The following is a 22,205-nucleotide window of genomic DNA, read 5'->3' on the forward strand; positions in this document are numbered from 1 at the left end:
CTTCCCTGTTTCCTTTTCATCTGCATTACTTGACCAGGAAGAGCAATTGCGTTGAACCTATACAACTATACACACCTACACAAACACAACACACATACAACCACCCACACAACCACCCACACACACACACACACAAGTATCAACATTAGCCATTATCTCAGCAATGCCTTCACAACAACCCGAGGCTATCGCTATTGTGGGAAGCGGTTGCCGCTTCCCAGGAGCCGCAAGCTCACCTTCCGCTCTGTGGAAGCTACTGGAGAGCCCCCGCGATGTGGGCATGGAAATTCCCCCCGACCGATTCGATGCCTCGGCCTTTTTCCACCCCGATGGCAGCCATCACGGCACATCCAATGTTCTCAGATCCTACCTGCTGGAGGAAGACGTGCGTGCGTTTGACGCAGCCTTCTTCAACATTAGTCCTAACGAGGCCGACTCGATGGATCCCCAGCAGCGTATCTTGCTGGAGACCGTGTATGAAGCCCTTGAAGCGGGTGGCCATACTGTCGAGTCCCTGCGAGGATCTGACACCGCCGTCTATGCGGGAACCATGACTGCCGACTACAATGATACCCTTACCAGGGATCACAACACCATGCCCAACTACTTCGCAACTGGCACGAATCGTGCAATCATCTCCAACCGAGTATCGTACTTCTTCGATTGGCATGGACCCAGTATGACCATTGATACGGCCTGTTCGTCGAGTTTGGTCGCCTTGCACCAGGGTGTGAGAACCCTCCGCGCTAGTGAATCGCGGGTCGCCGTGGCGTGTGGCACTCAAGTGCTTCTCAATCCCGAGATGTATATCGGTGAGAGTAAGCTAACGATGTTGTCGCCTAACGGCCGTTGCCGCATGTGGGATGCGGATGCGGATGGATACGCTCGTGGAGAGGGTGTGGCAGCTGTCGTTTTGAAACGGCTGAGTGATGCAATTGCGGATGGAGATCACATTGAGTGTATCGTCCGTGAGACTGGTGCCAACCAGGACGGCTTTTCAAATGGTTTAACCGTTCCCAACTCCAATGCCCAGTCTGCCCTTATCCGTCAAACGTACAAGAGAGCTGGTCTGGACCCTGCGAATAATCCTCAGGACCGACCGCAGGTAAGTAGCATGTCTCCAGATGCCGTCAAAACTTTCTTGACCTAGCGTGCTGACAAAAAGTCAACAGTTCTTCGAAGCACACGGTACTGGTACTCAGGCAGGAGACCCAAAAGAGGCTGCGGCCATCCACGAATGCTTTGGTCGACACATTACTGACTCGGAGAATCCCCTGTATGTCGGATCGATTAAGACCATCATTGGCCACCTCGAGGGTTGCGCGGGTCTCGCTGGTGTTCTCAAAGCCTCTAGTATGATCCAAGCTGGATCGTTTGCTCCCAATCTGTTATTCGAGACCTTGAACCCTAAGATCGAACCGTTTTACAACGGTTTGCATGTGCCCACGAAACTGACACCATGGCCTACCCTGAAAGAAGGAGTTCCTCGCCGTGTCAGTGTTAACAGCTTTGGTAAGGACTGAAATCTCCTTCATAAGAGGTATGCTGACAAACATAGGTTTCGGCGGTACCAACTCTCACGCGATTTTGGAGTCATACGAAGGTCCAACAACCACGGGCTCCTCTGGTCCAACATTAACGCCGTTCGTTTTTTCAGCTGCATCTGAAGGATCATTGCTCGCTCAATTACAGTTCTTTTCCGAGCACTTGAAGACCCATCATGATACCATCGATATCTCAGATCTGGCGTGGACGCTTCACTCCCGCCGAAGCCAGCTGTCGACCAAGGCAGCCTTCTCGGCCTTGACCGTTGAGCAGCTCGCGTCTAAAATTGATATCAAGTTAGCAGAGGTGACCCAGAACTCTGCGACCGCTGTTGGCCTCCGCTCCAGCACCAAAACTGCTCCTCGCCTGCTTGGAGTGTTTACCGGTCAGGGTGCTCAATGGCCAGCGATGGGAGCCCACTTGATCCGCTCATCGGAATTCGTCCAAAAGAGGATCCAGGAACTTGAGGATTCATTGAATACACTTCCTGTGGGCGACCGCCCGGCATGGAGTCTCAAAGAGGAGATGTTGGCTGGAGCCGACACCTCCCGCCTCGCTGAAGCTGCGCTGTCACAACCCTTGTGTACCGCAATCCAGGTTGTCCTGATTGATCTTCTACGAGCGGCTGGAATTAACTTCTCTGCTGTTGTGGGCCATTCCTCTGGTGAGATCGCTGCAGCGTATGCAGCCGATTTCATCTCCGGTCATGATGCGATCCGCCTTGCGTACTATCGTGGATTCTTCGCCCATCTTGCAGGCAACGAAGCCACTGGCCAAAAGGGTGCCATGCTGGCAGTTGGCACCTCGTGGGAGGATGCACAAGATTTTATCAACTTGTCCACCTTCAAGGGCCGCCTGACTATCGCTGCACACAACTCTCCCGCCAGTGTGACTTTGTCAGGAGATGCTGACGCCGTCGTGCACGCAAAGAAGGTCTTTGATGAAGACCGGAAGTTTGCCAGGGCGTTGAAGGTAGACACCGCGTATCACTCGCACCACATGTTGCCTTGTGGAGAGGCGTACGTCAAGGCCTTGCAAGCATGTGGTATCCAAATCAACCGAGAGCGGTCCAAAGCTTGCTCTTGGTTCTCCAGCGTTACAGCCTCCGCGGAGCCAATGGAGCCGATTGACGACCTCCTGGATGTATACTGGAGGGATAACATGACAAATGCAGTGCTCTTCGCAGACGCCGTCAAGAATGCCGCAGCCAGCGACGAATTTATCAACCTCGCGATCGAGGTCGGACCCCACCCAGCCCTGAAAGGCCCAGCCATGCAGAACATCTCAGAGGTGCGGGATACCCCAATTCCATACACTGGTGTTCTTAGCCGAGGGAAGAACGACATCGAGGCCTTCGCCGAGGGCCTAGGTTTCATGTGGACCCATCTTCCACAGTTGGTTGATTTCAAGTCATTTGAAAAGGCCGTGGCTGCGGAAGGCTCTCGCCCTCCCAGGCTGGTGGCCGGGTTGCCCTCATATCAATGGAACCACGGGCGCTCTCACTGGAGCGAGTCGCGCATATCGAGAAAAATGCGCACGCGGAAGCACGGTCACCATGAGATTCTTGGTTTCCTGTCTACCGATTCTAATGCACAGGAGCTGCGCTGGCTGAATGTGCTCAAGCAGTCAGAGATCCCCTGGCTAACCGGCCACCAGTTGCAAGGTATGACCGTCTTCCCAGCTGCAGGCTATATCGCAATGGCGCTCGAGGCATCGAGACACGTTGCAGGCAACATGCAGGTCAAGCTTTTCGAGCTGCACGACCTTTCCATTCCGAGAGCCCTCACATTTGAGGATGGGGACAATGCGGGCGTCGAAACGCTAGTCACACTGACGGGAGTCAAGTACCTCCCAGACCAAACCGCAACTACGCAGTTCGCTTGTTACTCCGTCCCCGTTCTCACCAAGGGTTCAGACTTGGATATGGAACTCATGGCCAGCGGAACGGTCAAGATCATCTTCGGTATTCCAGACGTAGCAGCACTGGATCGTCTGCCAGTGACTGAGAACAACATGGCCGCGATTGATCCCGACCGTTTCTACGCCGGCCTTGCCGAGCTAGGCTACAACTATGGCGGCCCATTCAGAACCATGTCTGGAATGAAGCGCAAGCTCAACCAGTCATCTGTTCTGGTTGACTCGTTCCCTTACAAGGATTCGGATGTTTCTGACTTCCTGGTTCACCCAAGCACGCTCGACGTTGCCTTCCAGGCATCGATCCTCGCATTTTCAGCCCCCGGTGATGGACGACTTGGGTCACTCTCCGTTCCCGTTGGGATGAAAGCCCTTCGCGTTAACCCGGAGGTGTGTGCTTCGCTACCTACTTCCGGGTCGAAAGTGCCTGTCATCTCAGCGCTTGATCCCGAATTCGAGGGATTCTCTGCCAGTATCGATCTCCTCGACCAAGATGCCGGAAACTGTATGATCCATGTGGAGGATATCGTGCTCCAGCCTTTTGCCCCGGCCACTGCAGCTGACGATAGCGTCATGTTCACAAACACCAAGTTTGGTTTCGCGCTACCAGATGGAGGCGCTGCCACGAACCTTTCGAGTATGGTTGCGCAGGTAACACATCGTTATCCCCACGCGCGGATTCTCGAAATAGGTAAGACTGCCTTCCTTGCAATTAAAATATGAATGTCCTCTTCGGGGTTTCTAACTAGATACAAGGTGCTGGGGCTGGTGCCGCCACAAAGTCGATTCTTCAAAGTATCGGTGGTAAGTATTCTTCGTATAACTACACTGATGCATCGGAGGATTACTTTGCTAGAGCGTCGGAGTTCTTCATCGCGCACAGCGACAAAATGATATTCAGTCCCTTGGACATTGAAAAGCCACCCATTGACCAAGGATATGAACCTCGGTCCTACGATATCATTATCGCATCTAACGCGTTGGCCGCCACGGATCCGCTCCACGTGGTCTTGAAGAATGTGCGGGAGCTTCTCAAGCCAGGTGGATATCTCCTGCTGTCGGAGCCCACCAGCGCGAGCGCGGTTGGTACTATTTCTGAAGGCCAGAGCGATGGTCGTACATCGTCACCACTGACATTGGGGATCTGGCATTCTGCCTTGCGCAAGGCTGGATTTGGCGGAGTTGATGCCGCCACCCCAGATATGGACCGCGCCGATGGGTCATTCTCGGTCATGGCGTCGCAGGCCGTGGACGATCGTGTGAACTTCCTGCGACGGCCGCTTTCCGCCTCTACGCCACCAATCCACATCGAGAGTCTGGTTATTCTCGGCAACGGGACACTCGAGACTGTCCGTCTGGGCGAGGAGGTGGTGGACCATCTTGGACGCTTCTGCGGCGAAACGACCATTCTCAATGGCCTTCCTACTGACGAGGAGGCGCTCGAGTTGAATCCAATGAGCACCTTTGTGAATCTGGTCGATATAGACTCTGCCATTTTCAAGGACGTGACACCTGAAAAGATGGACGGCCTGAAGCGCATGGTGGAGCTGGCCAAACACATCGTTTGGGTCACGCAAGGCGCGCACACCGACCACGCGTACCACATGGCCAGTGTTGGATTTAGCCGCACTGTTCAGCAAGAAGCGGCACATATCACTTGGAACCTTCTCGATGTGTCTGATCTGCAGCACAATACATCTAAGGCTATCTCTGAGTATCTTCTGCAACAGAGCGCTCTTGACGCGTGGGAAGCACCCCCATCGGCCCTGGGAGATAGGGAACACCGTGACTTTGAATTCCTTTGGTCAAAGGAACCCGAGGCGTTCTTTGATCACGGAAAGCTGAAAATCCCTCGGCTTATGGTTAACACAGAGCAAAATGCCAGACTGAACTCGTCCAAGCGTGTCATCACAAAGACAGTGCCAATTTCTCACCCCAATATCACCGTCATTTCGCCGGCGGCAGATGTACCTTCCTCTTTGGTGGAGCTTGTTGGTGGTAAGCCTAAGGAGTTCTCAGAAGATTTCATCAAAGTCGAAGCCTCAACCTTGATGGCGATTCGTGTCACGCCGGACATGTTCTTGTACGTCGGAGCCGGCAGAGGCAAAGATGGAAAACTGCAGGTTTTCGTCTCCACTACCAACTCTTCCCAGGCAGCACCAGTTGCGAGTGTGCCAGCAGATGTGGATGCCGATGCCGACGACCTGCTTGTCTCTGTTGCGAGCGAGCTCATCGTTAGCTCACTGCTTGATCAAATCCCCAACAGAAGTCACATGCTGGTTCATTGCTCGGGTGAAGATCGTTTCCTTGCTGCGGCCCTGACCAAGCAAGCCGCCGCCAGGGCAGTCGGTGTGGAGTTCACATGCGATGGACAAGACAAACAGCGAGACCCGGCATGGATTACCCTTGATGTGCGCACTCCCAACCATTGCGTGCGTGAGAGACTTCGTCAAATTATGCCTACACACTTCCTCGATTTGACAGCTACACCTTCTCTCAGCGAGAGCGGTTTGCGGGTCGATAAGTTCCTCCCCGCACGCTGCAGTCGCATTAACCCGACTAGTCTCTACCGACACCAATCCTCGGCGTTATCTCAGTCCTATGATCACAGAGCTCTGGAATGCCTACTCAAAGATGCCGTCTCCCGTACGGTTGTATTCCCAGGTGGAGTCCAAGACTTGGTTACCCAGGTTGACCGCGTAAGCGCGCTCAGCTACAAGCATGCAACTTATGCTGTTCACTGGCCTGTGTACGGCTTTGTCGAGATCGAAGTGCGCCCTCTCGAAGCTGAAGCCCTATTCTCTAAAGACAAGACCTATATTCTCGTCGGTCTCAGTGGCTCGATGGGACAGTCGCTTTGTGAGTGGATGGTCTCGAATGGAGCGGGATGTGTCTGCTTGACCAGTCGACGACCCAAGGTCGACGAGGACTGGCTGAAATCCTTCCGTGGAACAGGCGCCACCATCAAGGTTGTCCCCATGGACGTTCTGGACAAGGAAAATCTGCAGCGTGCTGTGGATGAGATCCGCGCAACCTGTCCACCAATCGCTGGTATTGCCAATGGAGCCATGATCCTTGAGGACCAGCTCTTCTCAAATATGTCGGCAGAGTCAATGCAGAGAGTCCTTGGACCCAAAATTGACGGGTCCAAAAATCTGGATGATATATTCTACAACGATGACCTTGAGTTCTTCGTCATGTTCTCATCCATCGCCTGTGTCTTCGGAAATGTTGGCCAGTCCAACTACAATGCGGCAAACGCCTTCATGGGCGGCCTTGCTAGACAACGCCGTAGACGTGGCCTCGCCGCCTCTGCCCTCGATATCGGCCAGGTAACGGGTATCGGATTAATTGAGGCAGCCAACCAAAGTGTCCACGATCAGCTCAGGAAGCTCCGGCTGGCGCTCGTCTCGGAGACTGTTCTCCGTAAGGCACTTGGTGAGGCCATTCAAGCCGGTTACCCAGGCCAGAATGATTACGACTACATTCCCACGGTGACCACTGGTGTCCGTATCTACGGTGATGATGAGAAGGACGAGGTGACGGGCCCGTGGTTTAGCAATGCATTCTTCTCGCATATGATTCGTCAGAGCGACACGTCGTCATCAGGGTCTGACGAACAGGATAAGAAGTCACTCCCTGTTCGCCAACAGCTTCCGACCGCTACGAGCAAGCAAGAGGCTCTTGAAATCCTGGAAGGTATGTTTTTGCAAGTGCGAGATTTGATCACGGGAAGCTAACAGAAACGAAGATTGTCTGGCCGCGAGGTTGCGCGTCTTGCTACAGTTGGGAGACCAGGAAATCCATCACGATGCTCCTCTTCTCGAACTGGGCATTGATTCCTTGGTTGCCGTGGAAGTACGCACCTGGTTCACCAAGGAGTTGAAGGTCGACATGCCCGTTCTTAAGGTAATTGGAGGCGCATCTCTCGCTGAGCTGTGCCAAGGAGCATTTGAGAAGCTCCCCGCAGAGCTTGCTGCATCCATTGGAACTGAAGGTAAGGACGCTGGGCCCACCAAGCCAGTTGCGGCCGAATCCAAGCCGCCTTCACAGCCTCAGCCGCCGCAGTCACGGGTTGAGGAATCCGTTTCAGACTCTAATTCGTCATCTGGGGATAACTCGACCTCAACACCTGGTGAGAACTCAACCCTAGATAAGCAGGCTGCAACGACATTGACGACAATGACCACACCGTCCGTCGTTTCCGACCACGACGCTCCTGAGACCGCCAAGCTAGCAACATCATTGGGGAAAAAGTTCCTCAAGAGTGAGCGTCTCTCGTTGCCGCAGTCACGATTCTGGTTTTTGCGGCACCTCCTGGAAGACCCGACAACACCGAACGTTGTCTTCCAGTTCCATGTCACTGGAAACTTGCATGTTGGCGCCCTAGAGAGAGCGGTCCGAACAGTGACAACCAGGCATGAAGCACTACGGACGTGCTTCGTCGAGAATGAGAACGAAGCCGGTGAGGCTTACCAGAAGGTGCTGAGAAGCTCCCCGATGCGACTCGAGCGCAAGAAGGTTGCTTCCGAGGATGAAGTTGCTGCCGAGTATAAGACACTGAAGGAGCACGTGTTTGACCTGGAAAATGGTGATGTGATGCGTATCCTTCTCCTGACGCTCTCATCCGGAAATCATCATTTGCTGATTAATTACCATCACATTGTTATGGACGGCGCCAGCTTTAATATCTTTACCGCAGATTTGGAAAAGGCTTACAACGGCCAGTCTCTCGGGGCGCCGCCAGGGCAATATCCTGCTTTCTCGGTGGCTCAGCGACAGGCCCTTGAGAAGGGAGAGATGAGCGATGAGCTGACATACTGGCAGGGAGTGTTCCCCGCCGGTGAGCAGCCTCCTGTCTTACCGCTCCTGCCAATGGCTCGTACAAGCTCCAGGGTGGCCATGAAGGGTTTCGCCGCCCACCAAGTAGCTATCAACCTCGAACCCGAATTGGTCGCCCGAGTGAAAGCTGTGTCCAAAGCACAGCTGTCTACACCCTTCCATTTCCACTTGGCCGCATTCAAGGCCATGTTGTTCTGCCTCGCTGGCGAGGAAACCAAGGACCTGACAATCGGTATCGCCGACGCCGCCCGCAACGACACCAGCGTGGAAGGCAGCATTGGTTTCTTCCTCAACCTTCTGACACTTCGATTCCGCCGTCAGAACAACCAAACCTTTGCTGATGCGGTTTCAGAAGCCAGGGATACGACCTATGCAGCGCTGGGAACATCGCGCCTGCCGTTTGATGTGCTGCTCACGGAGTTAGGTATCGCTCGTTCTTCGCTCCACAGTCCTTTCTTCCAGGCCTTCTTGGATTACCGACAGGGTGCCCAACAGAAGTACCCTTGGGGTAACTGTGAATTTGAATTCCAAGATGTCCACCCTGGACGTACGGCGTACGACATTACATTGGATGTGACCGAGTGGAATGCTACAGATACGCTCGTGATGATTCGAGTACAGACGAGTCTCTACGACCTCACGGCTGCTAACCTTTTACTGAAGACTTACGTCAACTTCCTTGAGACTGTTACCAGTGATGCATCGTTGACTCTGGAGGCTACACCCATCTTTGGACAAGGACAGCTGACCAAAGCGGTCGAGGTCGGCCGTGGTGAGTCTACCTTTCCTCTCGCCAAACATGTGCTCCATAGGGAAAACACTACTAACTCTAAGATAGGTCTCAATCTGACATCTGACTGGCCCGGAACACTCCCCCTCCGGATCGATCAGGTTGCCGAGGAGCACCCGCAGAAAGTCGCCCTTATGGACGGCAATGGCAAGTCTCTCACTTACTCGGGCATGGTGAACCGGATTGAGGCTATAAGCGAGGCCTTGCAGAATGCTGGTGTCCGCGAAGGCTCTCGGGTACTTGTCTACCAGCAGCCTGCGGCGGATTGGACATGCTCCATGCTTGCCATCATGCGCATTGGTGCAGTCTATGTGCCATTGGACCTCCGCAACCCGTTGGCTCGCCTTGCCACTGTCGCCAAGAACTGCGAACCTCTAGCCATCCTCGCTGATGACACCACAAAGGACGATGCCCCTCAACTACAGGTAGAGGCACCAGCCTCCAGCATCATCAATGTCTCCGGTCTCCCAGAGACAGCCACGGCTCACATCCCCAACTGTTCAAACGCAGAGTCTACCGCAGCAATTCTGTACACCAGTGGCTCGACAGGGCTGCCTAAGGGAATCGTCGTCACTCACGCAGGTCTCCGAAATGAGATTGAGGGATATACTAAATCTTGGGGACTGGGGGCGGAGCGCGCTCTCCAGCAGAGTGCCTTCACCTTCAACCACTCCTCGGATCAGATGTATACAGCCCTTTGCAACGGAGGCATGGCGTACATCGTTCCCGCTGATAAACGTGGCGATCCAATTTCGATCACAAAGATCATCCAAGAGCAAGGCATTACTTACACTAAGGCGACGCCATCCGAGTACTCGCTTTGGATGCAGTACGGTGGTGACACCCTTCGACAGGCAAACAGCTGGCGTTTCGCTTTCGGCGGTGGTGAGCAGCTCACCACCCTCGTCACCCAAGAATTCGCAAGCCTTGATCTCCCGGAGCTCCGCTTCTTCAACTCATATGGTCCGACGGAGATCTCCATTTCGTCGCATAAGATGGAGATCCCTTACCGCGAAACAGAGAAGTTGGTAGATATGGGCCGTATTCCTTGCGGTTTCTCCTTGCCCAACTACTTCACTTACATTGTGGATGAGCAACTCCGACCGGTGCCCGTTGGCATGCCGGGAGAAATCTGTCTCGGTGGTGCTGGCGTTTCTCGGGGATACCTCAAGAACCAGGAACTCACCGACAAACACTTCGTGACGAATCCGTTTGCCACATCTGAAGATATCGCCCGCGGCTGGACGCGCATGTACCGCACCGGTGATATCGGCCATCTGCAAGAGGACGGGGCCATGGTGTTCCATAGTCGGATGGCAGGCGATGCTCAGGTGAAGATCCGTGGACTTCGCATCGAGCTGAGTGATATCGAGAGCAACATGATCTGTGTTGCGGATGGTGCGCTGAGAGAAGTTGTCGTCACCCTTCGTGAGGGTGATTCACCATTCCTAGTAGCCCATGTTGTCTTTGAGCCCAAGCACAATGTTGCGGACAAAGATTCATTCCTGCGGGACTTGCTGGCCCGTCTCTCTCTCCCCCAGTACATGATCCCGGTGATGGCCATCCCACTCGACAAGTTCCCTCTCAGCAACCACTCCAAGGTTGACCGCAAAGCAGTGCAGGCTATGCCGCTGCCTGACCGTGTTCAGCAGACACAGGACGATACCGAGTTGACCGAGACCATGGTGCAACTCAGGCATGTGTGGCGGGAAGTCTTGGGAAAGAACGTCGACAAGCTCGGGCTTGACCTAGGGCCTTCAACTGACTTCTTCGTCGTGGGAGGCAACTCCCTTTTGGTCATCCGTCTGCAGGCCTGCATTCGCCAGGCCTTCAATGTCGCTCTTCCCCTGGCCAAGCTCCTAGGAGCCAGTATCCTCGGCGATATGGCGCGCAAGATAGAGGAAAGCCCGACCGTCGACCCCATTAATTGGGAGCAGGAAACCACCCCTCCCACCGTCCCCAGTTTCCTCCGCGACCTCGCCCCAAAGAGCCCAGCTACCGCCAAGACTGTCTTGGTCACAGGTGCGACAGGCTTCCTCGGTCAATCTATGCTCCCGCAACTTGCGGCAAGGTCTGACGTGGCCGCAATCCACTGTGTTGCCGTGCGAGACAAGCCTCGCGCACGTCCGCTCTTCTCTGCTTCAAATGTGGCCTATCATCCAGGTGACCTATCCCTTCCTCTTCTAGGACTAGGCGTGGATGAGTTCCGGCAGCTAGCAAGCCAAGTGGATGTAATTCTCCACATGGGTGCTGTGAGATCATTCTGGGACAACTACAATGTGCTGCGCCCAAGCAACGTCCACCCAACCAAGGAACTGGCCAAACTGGCCGCCGTGAACCAAGTCCCCATTCATTACATCTCGAGCGTGGGCGTTCTCCCGGAGTTATCTACCACAAATGAAGCCAGCTCTGCGGCCGTTCATGTGCCCCCCACGGACGGAACGGAGGGTTACATCGGTAGCAAGTGGGCCAGCGAACGCATCCTTGAGCGCTCTGCCGAGGAGTTGGACGTCCCGTCATCTATCTATCGCTTCCTCCCCGCCACGCAACAGGATCCTGTGGAGAAACAGCAACTGATGGATGCGTTTATTCATTACGTCGACGCATCGAGCAAGGTGCCCGACATGAGCGTATGGGCTGGTCGCGTGGACCTCATCCCCACCAAGCAGGTTTCCCAGTGGCTTGGCGATTCCGTTACCGCTGCACCTGCTACTACTACTCCTACCACCAAATTCTCGCACTACGAAAGCCCGCTAGCTGTCCACACAGATGAGCTCAGCGCGTACATCCAACAGGAGCGAGGAGACCGTGAGGGTCTGGAGTCGATGCCAGTTCTCAAGTGGTTTGGACTGATCAAGTCCCTTGGATTTGACTACCTTTTGGCATCGCAGGAGGCGACTGTCGGCGGCAGCGGTGAGGATGGCCAGGTCCTTCAATCACGTCGTTGAGGAAACATTACCTGTTGAATGTGTTGATTCGTTACTTTAGCCGTGCGATTTCTCTTGTTTTGCTTTGCTTTTGGGCTCATAATATGTCTTGCTCATTTGTTGTTTTGTTGTTATTACCTGTTTCTAGACTGCGAAGCACATAGATTGTTTAGTCGATTTCTATGTAATAGAATCCACTTTTTTATTCAACTTCGTTCACAGGTAATCATTTCTGATATGACGCCGTTGCGTATGGGATCCACAGGTTTGACCACCCTCGCCAGTTTCCTTAGAATGTTTCCGCTATAAATAACCTTCTACAGTTCGTGTTACCTTTTTCAGTTTAATGCACCACTCCGTCCACAGGCAAGGTTGTGGGTTAAAGAAAAAGCTGGGATGTTTTTTGAGTAAAGGCCAAATTTTTCTTGGTCAATTGCCTACTAGTCAGTCGGATTTTCCCAGCTTTTCTCGCTAGCTTTTTACCTTTTCCCTCTTACCCCATAGGTCTGCTTTGTGATATCTGCAAAACGCCTGAGCTGAGCCGCGTTAAGTATTCCTGCTTGCTCATGCAAAGGTACCCGGTTCACACATAGCCGAGGACTGTTTTACCAGAGGCTGCATCTCGACTGATAACGTCAACCCAGCTCGCGTCCACCGTAGAATCCGGACCATTCACGACGTTGGAAACCAGAATAGGCATCTTAGACGAGGGGTAGTGTAGGTTAGCACTTTAGGTAGCAGACTATCGGCACTCCCTGACGTTGTGACCGCTCTATTCGACGCCGGCGCTGATATGGACTCTGCAAAGCACTTCCTTTGTGGGACAGAACCGCAGATGCCAGGCATCATTCGCCAGTTCTTCGACCATGGCCCTGATCCTAATGTAACAGATGAAACAAGGGGAACTCGGCTACACTGCGCTATTAATTTTGGCCTGACCGATATCATCCAATTGCTACTAGACGCGGGTGCAGACCCCATGGCTCAACCGTCGGGCACGCGAAACCATGACGATTCTCCGGTGCAAATGGCTCAGAGGTCATATCACCCTAACAAGCAGGTTATGCTTGATCTCCTTAGGTCGGGTTAAATATCTGCCAAGGGCCATGTTAAGATGAGGAAGATATGAAAAGTGTAGTGCAATTTAGCTATGTTGTATCCATGGATTATCAAACCTTACTTTCAACCTTGGAAAGCACAATGGAACCTGATGTCTCGGTGATTGGCATTCCCCACTCCAACAACCACTTCGTTTGATTTACACTTGGATTTCCGAGCGAATAATTTCTTGAGACCCAGGGTGTACCCTCGTCCGCTAGCTCTGTGGCAAAGTGCCCTAACACTAAGCTCGTGGCCGAGCTTCCACCTTGCGTTCAGACCCATGACTTGGATTGCGCGATTGGAGATTCAAGGATTGAATATACAAATTTGACCGGAATAGATTCAATTATAATATTGATGTACAGCACACGGTTAAAAGTCTTAAGGGCATTCAGGCAGAAACAATAGTTTACAGGCCTTTAGCTATCTAGATTCGCCGCCCAGAACAGCTCCTTTTCACTTGAGCTATTACACCCCGTTCTTCCTGTAAACTTCAATACATATATTCCCCCAAGGAACAGCGTATAATGCTCATGTGGTTAGCTCCTGTTTACTCTCGGCACACTTCACAAGCTCGCAGTTTTGTGTGACTTTTCAAGATGCGCCTTTTGTGGGCGCTTAAAATTTCTGTCTGCTATCGTTTAGTTGTTCTAGGCATTTTTTAAAAATAATCTAGAATGCTGTTAATTGGCTCGGCAAAAATAATTTCGAAGTCTTTCAAGCTTATGGATATGATAAGAAAAAACCGCCGAAGGATAGGGTGAGACGCAAAGACGCCGAACTCCATTAATGTAGAAACATCGGAGAATTTATGTAAGGGCACCCCCTGCATTTCCATCATTTTCTGATCAATGGTATTAGCTGTAAACAACTACCCTCTCACATGATTATCGAGATGGCTATCCGGTTCTGGCCATTCTTGATATCCGTCGTCGCGGCTGCTGCACGACCTCCCAACAGTCTCACAGATCTGCAATGCAGAAACATCCCCGGTGACAAGGGCTGGCCGAAACAGGGGGCATGGGATCACTTGAATAGTACGGTCGGTGGGAGACTGATCGGGACTGTTCCCTTGGCACACATTTGTCACGATGCTGGCATTTACCCGGCCTTCAATGAGCCCGCATGCGAGGAACTACAGGACGCTTTCAATGAAGCTGGTGCGCAAACTCTGTATGGAATACCCTTTTTGAATCGTAAAAGATGAACCCAAGCTTATCATGGTAGTCAACCACAACCGGGCGAGTTTATGAACGCTTACTTCCTCAACACTTCCTGTTCACCATTTACACCGCAATCCGTGCCTTGCGAGCTCGGCAACCGTGCCGTTTACTCCATCAATGTTACTGGACCCGCAGACGTGCAGGCTGGCTTGAGATTCGCCAGCGAAAACAACATTCGTCTCGTGGTTAAAAGTACCGGTCTTGAGTGAGACATATGTTTTCCATTGAAAGAACAATCGCTGACAAATTACAAGTTACATGGGCAAATCAACTGGTCATGGAGCTCTCTCCCTATGGATGTACAACCTCAAGACTATCGATGTCATCCCCGACTACGTGAGCCCTCAGTATTCTGGGGCGGCGGTAAGGCTCGGCCCCGGCGTCATTGCGGGTGAGGCCTATGAAGCCATGAATGCGGCAGGTTACCGGATTGTCGCGCCCGAATGTGGTCTCAGTGGGATTGCCGGGGGTTATTTGCAAGGCGTCGGTCACTCGCAGCTTGTTACCAAATACGGCGCCCCCGCCGACCAGGTCCTTGAATGGGAACTTGTCACCCCCGCCGGGAAGTATCTGACTGCCACACCCAAGAAGAACAAAGATCTGTACTGGGCACTCGCTGGCGGCGGTGGCGGGACGTACGGAGTTGTCCTCAGCGTGACAATCAAAGCATACCCAGACGGACCCGTCGCCGGAGGCACGCTCGTCGTCAACAACACGAACGACGCCGCATACTGGGAAGCCATCGGGAACTGGTTCCAGCGAGGTCCATCATTTGTGGAGAACACTCCCAACAACGTCCAGTTCCTCGTCACGAACGCCACACTCCAAGTCTTCAGCTTCGTCTTACCGGACCAGGAGACCTCCGCCGTCGACGCCCTTGTAGCCCCCTTTATTGAGGACCTGAAACGGCTGAACCTCCCGTATGAGCTAAAGACTGGCCAGTCACGCACCTATGCCGACAGTCTGGTGTCATCGTACGGGCCCCTGCCTTACGGAAACCTATGTCCCAGCTTCCCCGTCATCTCCAGCCGACTCATCCCGCGTGCGACGGTGCTAGACCCCACATCCAACGCCAAGCTGATGGATGCATACCGCGCTATCACCGCCGATGGCACATGGTTTGTCGGCTGCTCTTTCATCAACGTGGACGAAGGCTCGCCGATCCGTGGCTCACATCCACCCAACTCAGTCCACCCGGCCTGGCGTAAAGCCATTGCCTACTGCAACCCTAACAATCCTTGGGATTGGGAGGATCCCGAGAAGAGTCTCGCGCTGAAGAAGCAGCTTGTGGATGAGTTCTTTCCCGCTATGGAGGAGGCAACGCCAGGGTCTGGTGTCAATCTGAATGAGATGGATCCGTGGTATAAGGGGGATTGGAAACAGACGATGTATGGGGACAATTACGACAAACTGCTCAAGATCAAGCATGCTCATGACCCTCATCGGTTGATGTATGGTCATTTTGCGGTGGGAGCTGATGAGTTTACTTTGGATAAGGATAATAGGCTCTGCAGAGCTCAATAAATCTTTAGTGCGATATACATACTCACGAGTGGCAGTTAATTGAATCAAATTGCAATAGAATCGCTTGCATCAACGGCCTGTTACAGGCATAATTTCCATTCTAAATTTTTAACAATCCCTGTTGATTCTCGGTAATTAACATGAAATTAACTAGGTTTCAACACTAACCCGATTCCCCACGGAATCAAGATCAGCACTGCCAATGTACCCATTTCTATACAACATGCATGTTGCATTGCAAGCGTCACAATTCGAGGTACATTCAGTCGCTTTTAACCGACGGTATCCGGCCGGAATCCGGCGTTATTGTCATTGTTTTAGTTTCCATTACAATTGTGATATCTACAGGGGTAAAGATTAATTCCATAAATATGGGCTTCTGTTCCATATATGAAGGGATTGAACAGCTTTACAGTTTACTTCTGAAACTTCACAGTATCATGTTTGTAAGAATCCAATTCATTCCATACATACATTCAGCATCCACCTGTACTAGATGCAACACTTAGGATAGAGTTCTCGCGAACTATTTAGAATTTTACCTGTATGATTTCAAAAATGGCTTGAAGCCTTATATATCTGGGTGGAGATACAGATTGTTCACGCATCCCGTATGTATATCAGGGATTTTAGATTTTGTTTCGGAACTTGAGCAAGGGAGTTATATGGCAAATGATAATCAATGGATAATATCTAATGTTTGATCTATGAAATGGGAGCGAATTAGGCGAATGATCTAATTGATACACTTCTAGATCTATGGCGCTACTCTGCCTAGCCATAACCAAGTGATTGTAATATTTGCATTATTTGTTGTTCCACGGCACTTGGTGCTTTGCTTCTCAACATGAGATCCTGTTGCAATACACAGCATTATACGGCTAGACCATAGCACAAGCCGACATATCTGTGCTTTATTCTTGTCTGAAAATATCCATGATTTACTCAGATTCGCTCAAACCCGACACAACTTCCCATCATTCTGCGTCTTCCACCCCTCACTCCCCACCGCGATCGGATTCCAAAACAGCCCCTTGGGATCATACGACTTTTTAATCGCCAACAGCCGCTTATAATTCCGACCATAGAAAACATTTTGCCAATCAGGCTGTTGGAAATCCGCCTCATTAATGTACGCTCCCGCGTCGGGTGTCACATTCTGAATGATGGGCATGATGCGATCCGTGATATAGTTCTGCTCGGCCTTCATTTGTGAAAATGGCACGTCAAAGCTATAAGGGAGGGTATAAGAAGACATGACGAGTGTGTCCCGCCATTGTGGTAGGACAGCTCTGCTCTGAGAGCCGAAGCGCGCGACATTGGTCGCTTGGCCGATGAATCGCACGCCGAGCTGGAGCGTCTCGTTGATCGCGCCGCCAACGTGCTGGAGCGCATCTCGGTGCAGTAGACGGCCTCCCATGAGGTATTCACCGGCTGAGCCGAAGACGCCAACTGGGAGAGGACCGAAGTACGCGTAGTAGAACTCGTTATAGGTGTCGAACTGGGTGTATTTAGGCTTCAGGTCGACGTTCAAAGAAGCTACTGACTTTACAAACGGTGCTAGGATCTTTTCCATATCGGGCTGCGTGCGGTTATACCCCGTGAGGGCGTAAACGACAAGTGTGCCGTTCTCTGCGTAATATGTGGCCATTACACCTGCATCCAGAATGTCAGGCAGGGCTGCGTGCCAGGCATTCACAATCGCCGGGTAATCCAAGCTAGGATCGTCCAGGGTAAAGCCGGCGCCGCTAGTCATGGCCTCTGGGTGCGCCTTGAGGGTGACCGAGACTACTACGCCGTAGTTCCCAGCGCCGCTGCCACTGAGGGCGAAGAAAAGATCGGCGTATTGGGGGGAGTTTGGACTGGCCGTGACAAACTTGCCGTCGGCTGTCACGACTTCGAACTCCAGGGTGTTGTCGGCGGATAGACCGTATGCTGTGCTGAGAGGGGGAGTGGCCGCCTCCCTGTGTATACCCTCCAGCAACACCTACTGTAGGGCATTCGCCGGTCACGGCAACCAATCCATGTTTTGTCAGGGCCTGGCCGACCTCGAAACCTTGCACTCCGGCGCCGATCTTGATGGCCTTGCCGGTGTACTGGGAATCAGCCCAGTCTTTGACCTTGGTGTCCTTCAAGTGGTGGGTCCAGATGGCAAGTGCTCCAGCTCCAGTCGAACGACCCATGTAGTCATGTGCTGTATTTCGGATCACTAGCCGGATGTTCTTCTTTTCGGCAAACCGGATGGTTGCCGCAATATCTTTCGGGCCGGTCACATCCACTGCATACCGCACATAGTTGCCCAGCTGGCACGGTGAATCGTGAGAAGTAAACGGGTCACAGCTTTGGTTGGCATAGATAGGGTCTTGAATTGACGAGGATGAGTCGATACTATTCAGCTTTTAATTATATGCTTCCTTTTGTTTCGTGGGGGTTTGAACTTACTGCACTGCTGAAAGCTTCCACTGGGAGGTTAATTTCGCGCACAAAGCCTCATCATAATTGGGAGCATGGCATGGAGAGCCTAGAGGTACCGTCTCGATCAAACGGCCGCCTACTGTGCGATTGAAGCTGCTCCATTCTTGCTTAGACGGCCAGCACGCATCGCCAGGGAAGCACTTGCATGTCTGAACACTGGTACTGGCACTGGTAGCTGCTGCCAGAGCATATAAACTGCTAAGGAAAAGAAGTCTCATACTGATAAGGTGAATTGATTGTCATATGAAGATCGACCAGGGGTTAACCAAGAAGTTTTATATATTTCACCTCCAGATCAGAAAAAATATATATCTTTACTGGGATTCGGTCATTTACCCCATAACTCTAAATTATACCAAGATCGGTGACTTACGATAATTTCGGATATTTAAACACTTCGTATTATCACCATCATTGACAATCTAGCCTGCCAAGGTTGGATTGATCCTTCAAGCCCCCACGGCGGCGATAAGTTCTTTGTCAAAAGAAAATTGGTTGCGGAATCGCTTCACCAACAAAGCACCAACAGTCTCCCGTTCAGGGTCGGCGGGGTCCAGAGGATTCGTCGCGAACAAATCGCCATGGAAGAACGTGGCGCACGACAGCCGGGGCTCGTTGTCAGCCGCATTGATGACCTGATGTTTTGCGCTCTTGTATCGGCCCCCAGACCACTTGCCAATCATATCTCCACAGTTGATGACGTATACGTCCTCCATGGCCTTGACCGGCAGCCATTTTTCCAGGCCCTCATGCCAGACTTGGAGACCGTGCTTTCCGGCCTCCTGCAGGAGCACGGTGACGCCGCCGAAATCTTTGTGGGGGCCGACGCCGAACTGGCCGGGCAGATCCCCGGCTTGCGGCGGATACCGGATCATCTTCATCACAACCATCGGGCGCTTGGCGAATTCTTCCATTAGTGAGATGGGATGTCCGAGGCCAAGGAGAAGAATTTCCCAGATGATTTCGCCGAGCTTGTGGGTTGCTTCGTAGTATTCCCAAACGGGATCGTGGAATTGCTCGTTGGGGAGAGGCGGCCAGACATTGGGCCCGTAGAAGCCAGAGTGCTCTACGACGGGGTCTTCTCGTCCAATGTAAAATGCCTTGTTATCGTTACTAACATGTCTAGAGAAGAAGAGGACGAAGAAGGCAGTGAGTGCTTCTAGAAAGTGGACTTACCTCTTTCGAGTCTGGCAAAGCATCACCGTCCCGAAGCGAAGCCCCAGACTCTTCAAATCCTCGGCGACAAGGGTTCTTCAGGAATGAGAGCTTGCGCTTCTCCTCCAGAGGCATACTGAAGAGAGTTTCGATGCTCTTCAGCAAGCCCTTTTGCTGGCTCATAGGGATGCCATGCCCGGTAGTCTGAAAGAATCCATATTGCGCACAAGCATCTCGCACCTCGTCGATAACTCGCTCCTTGTCGCCTGGTTTTTGTGGGTTGATGTACCCACTGAGGTCAACTAGGGGGAGGGTAATTTCGTCTGTCGACATGTTTGCCGTTGATTCTGAAGGTAAAGTACGTACCAAATAGCTGAAGATAGAGCAAGATTGCAGGTTGAAGAAGAATGCGATAAAAGATCTACAAAGCACCTCTGCTAGACGTCATATATGCAAGTATACTGAGCCTCAGTATACAGTTCCGGACTTGCATAGTTATCGTGCGATGTATGAATAACACCGATTGTCCTCGAAGCTGGCCTGCGGGCCACTTAAGCTTTCGGCGGTTTATTGTATCGTATGAGGAATATTCTCATGCCATTGAATATAACTAACCATGTCATTCGCTGGAAGAAGAATGTGGAATGAGATTGCCAGTGGATGTCCTGGTCAGAACCCCATCTCGTCTGTCAGATATGACACCCAACACTACATCTCGTCAAGCCACCCCGAGGCCGATCTTTCTATTAATATTATTAAGCGCCGAATTTATCGGAGTCGGGGTCTTGGAAGTCTACCACAGCGTCATCAGGGAACCCTGTCGTCCTAACCTAGTGCCTTGAGCATCGAAAAAAAAAGCATGATTTCCCGGAGCTACGCTCATATATGACCGGGGGTGTAATTCATATTTATTTACTACCGTTCTATCTGAACAATCGCTCACTGTATCTCCAATACCAAAATGCACGTTCTGATTGTTGGGGCCGGCACTGGCGGGCTCACTCTAGCCCAGAATCTCCGAAAGCAGGGCATCTCATACGAAATCTTCGAGCGCGACGTAGACAGCAATGCGCGATTCCAGGGATGGGCTATTGCTCTACACACGTAAGAGTTTAAATCGATCTATCGGGGATCACAAGCTGAACACAAGAAATAGTATTGTGAATGAGCTCATCTCCTCTCTCCCAGAAGATCTGCCTGATGTCAGAGAGGCCACCAACCACCTGGCCCCATTGACCCTTCCGGGACAGTTCCGTTACTATTATGGTGGCAAGGATCAAGGCTATGGATTCGAGGTATGGGCATGAATGCAATGGCTATGAAAATTGAGGGAGACCACTGTGACTGACTCTACCCCTGCGGTCTTAACGCTATAGGATTCTGCTGAAGTGCCATTTATTCGTGCAGAGCGGTCTCTACTTCGGAAGTGGCTCCTGACGAACCTTCCCGTCCAGTGGGGCAAGCATGTTACAAAGATTGAACATGATGACGCAGGCGTCGAGGTATTCTTCCAAGATGGCACAAGTGCTAAGGGAGATATCGTCGTTGGTGCCGACGGAGTTTACAGCCCTGGTACGTGGCTCACTTTATTCACCCCACACCGGACGAGTTCATAACCATGGCTAACTAGGTATATGCTCCCGAACGTTTAGTCCGAACAACTCTTCTCCAAAAGCCTAGCAGCGACCTCCTTCAGGTTGTCCCCCTAAGCGCCATCGTGGGGGAACTGAATCTATCCGGCGATGCCTTTACACGCCAGCTTGCTCTAGGCCATAGCGCCTACAACCTAGTCAACCCGGAACTTGGCTTCATCGGGTTCGTCGGACTCCACAAACTCCTCCCCGACGCCACATCCGGGCGGTTCTACTGGATGTTCATGCAGCCAGATGCAGAGGTCAACAGTTCCCAACACTGGCTCCAGACATCTAGCCAGCAGGAAAAGCTGGACCACGTCCTCAAGACCACGGCAGGGCTACCGCCCAAGCTCCGGGAGATATTTGAGCTCACTCCGGCAGAGGGAGTCCGCAAGGAGCCGCATATCTGGCGCGACCTCGAACTCGAGAGTCTGCCTTCTAGTCGTGTCGTGCTATTGGGAGACGCAGCGCACGCGATGACACCGTCCCGCGGCGAGGGTGCATTCCATGCTTTCCTGGATGCGATTAAGTTGACTAAAGTACTAGCCCAGCTGAGCGCTGATAGCAGCGTCCATGATATTGATGCCGTGAAGGCTGCGGTTACTGGGTACCACGAGGAGATTTTGAGAAGGGGTGGCGCGGCGGTGCGGGCTTCGAGGTCCTCGTACCAGGATTCAAAGAAGCGGGCAGAAACTGGAGAGCACTTTATCACTGGAATGATAAAGCTGGATGACGCGCCGATTGTGCTCGATGTCAAGGCCTAGAGCGAAATGATTATAGAGCTACTTGAGTCATATGATCTCGAGCATCCATGGATAAATGAAACAATGACATACAATTCCGGTAGACTTGCTATTTGCTCTGATACATGATCTGTTGTCTCGTAAATTCGCTTCATTTATTGTAAATTACGGAGTAAACCACTTGATAAAAATTAAACCTTTGCTATAAAAGCCACCAAAACTATTAAACACGAACATAAGCCAACTTTGGTGTGCATAATGCATGTAAGATTGCTCAACACTCAAGACGACTAGCCATCGAGCCCTATCTCAACAGGTCCCAACCCTTCTTT

The 22,205-nt window shown here is 52.1% G+C and overlaps 6 protein-coding genes across 6 annotated transcripts; 4 read left to right on the forward strand and 2 right to left on the reverse strand.

Annotated features, from left to right (window-relative positions):
* Positions 1–163: 163 nt before the first annotated feature.
* Positions 164–12,039, forward strand: N7447_003585 (Acyl transferase/acyl hydrolase/lysophospholipase; the record flags this gene model as incomplete). The annotated part of the gene is made up of 5 exons (XM_057227860.1): positions 164–1,105; positions 1,173–1,512; positions 1,559–4,150; positions 4,216–7,158; positions 7,211–12,039. The coding sequence occupies 5 exons, from the start codon at positions 164–166 to the stop codon at positions 12,037–12,039; spliced, it is 11,646 nt and encodes a 3,881-aa protein (XP_057087201.1).
* A 772-nt stretch (positions 12,040–12,811) lies between these two features.
* Positions 12,812–13,108, forward strand: N7447_003586 (uncharacterized protein; the record flags this gene model as incomplete). The annotated part of the gene is made up of 1 exon (XM_057227861.1): positions 12,812–13,108. The coding sequence occupies one exon, from the start codon at positions 12,812–12,814 to the stop codon at positions 13,106–13,108; it is 297 nt and encodes a 98-aa protein (XP_057087202.1).
* A 906-nt stretch (positions 13,109–14,014) lies between these two features.
* N7447_003587 (FAD-binding oxidoreductase) lies at positions 14,015–15,866 on the forward strand (the record flags this gene model as incomplete). Its single annotated transcript, XM_057227862.1, is given in 3 exon segments — positions 14,015–14,315; positions 14,334–14,547; positions 14,597–15,866. The coding sequence occupies 3 exon segments, from the start codon at positions 14,015–14,017 to the stop codon at positions 15,864–15,866; spliced, it is 1,785 nt and encodes a 594-aa protein (XP_057087203.1).
* Positions 15,867–16,821: 955 nt separating this feature from the next.
* N7447_003588 (FAD-binding oxidoreductase) lies at positions 16,822–18,559 on the reverse strand (the record flags this gene model as incomplete). Its single annotated transcript, XM_057227863.1, has 3 exons — positions 16,822–17,801; positions 17,854–18,254; positions 18,309–18,559. 3 exons carry the CDS (start codon positions 18,557–18,559, stop codon positions 16,822–16,824), a joined length of 1,632 nt encoding a protein of 543 aa, XP_057087204.1.
* A 231-nt stretch (positions 18,560–18,790) lies between these two features.
* On the reverse strand, positions 18,791–19,829 carry N7447_003589 (isopenicillin N synthase family dioxygenase; the record flags this gene model as incomplete). The annotated part of the gene is made up of 2 exons (XM_057227864.1): positions 18,791–19,441; positions 19,518–19,829. 2 exons carry the CDS (start codon positions 19,827–19,829, stop codon positions 18,791–18,793), a joined length of 963 nt encoding a protein of 320 aa, XP_057087205.1.
* A 628-nt stretch (positions 19,830–20,457) lies between these two features.
* Positions 20,458–21,894, forward strand: N7447_003590 (FAD-dependent oxidoreductase; the record flags this gene model as incomplete). The annotated part of the gene is made up of 4 exons (XM_057227865.1): positions 20,458–20,600; positions 20,653–20,791; positions 20,873–21,068; positions 21,149–21,894. The coding sequence occupies 4 exons, from the start codon at positions 20,458–20,460 to the stop codon at positions 21,892–21,894; spliced, it is 1,224 nt and encodes a 407-aa protein (XP_057087206.1).
* Positions 21,895–22,205: the final 311 nt, after the last annotated feature.

Source organism: Penicillium robsamsonii (genome assembly GCF_028829455.1).
Source record: "Penicillium robsamsonii strain IBT 29466 chromosome Unknown utg000002l_segment0_segment0, whole genome shotgun sequence".
NCBI classification, from domain to species: Eukaryota; Fungi; Ascomycota; class Eurotiomycetes; order Eurotiales; family Aspergillaceae; genus Penicillium; species Penicillium robsamsonii.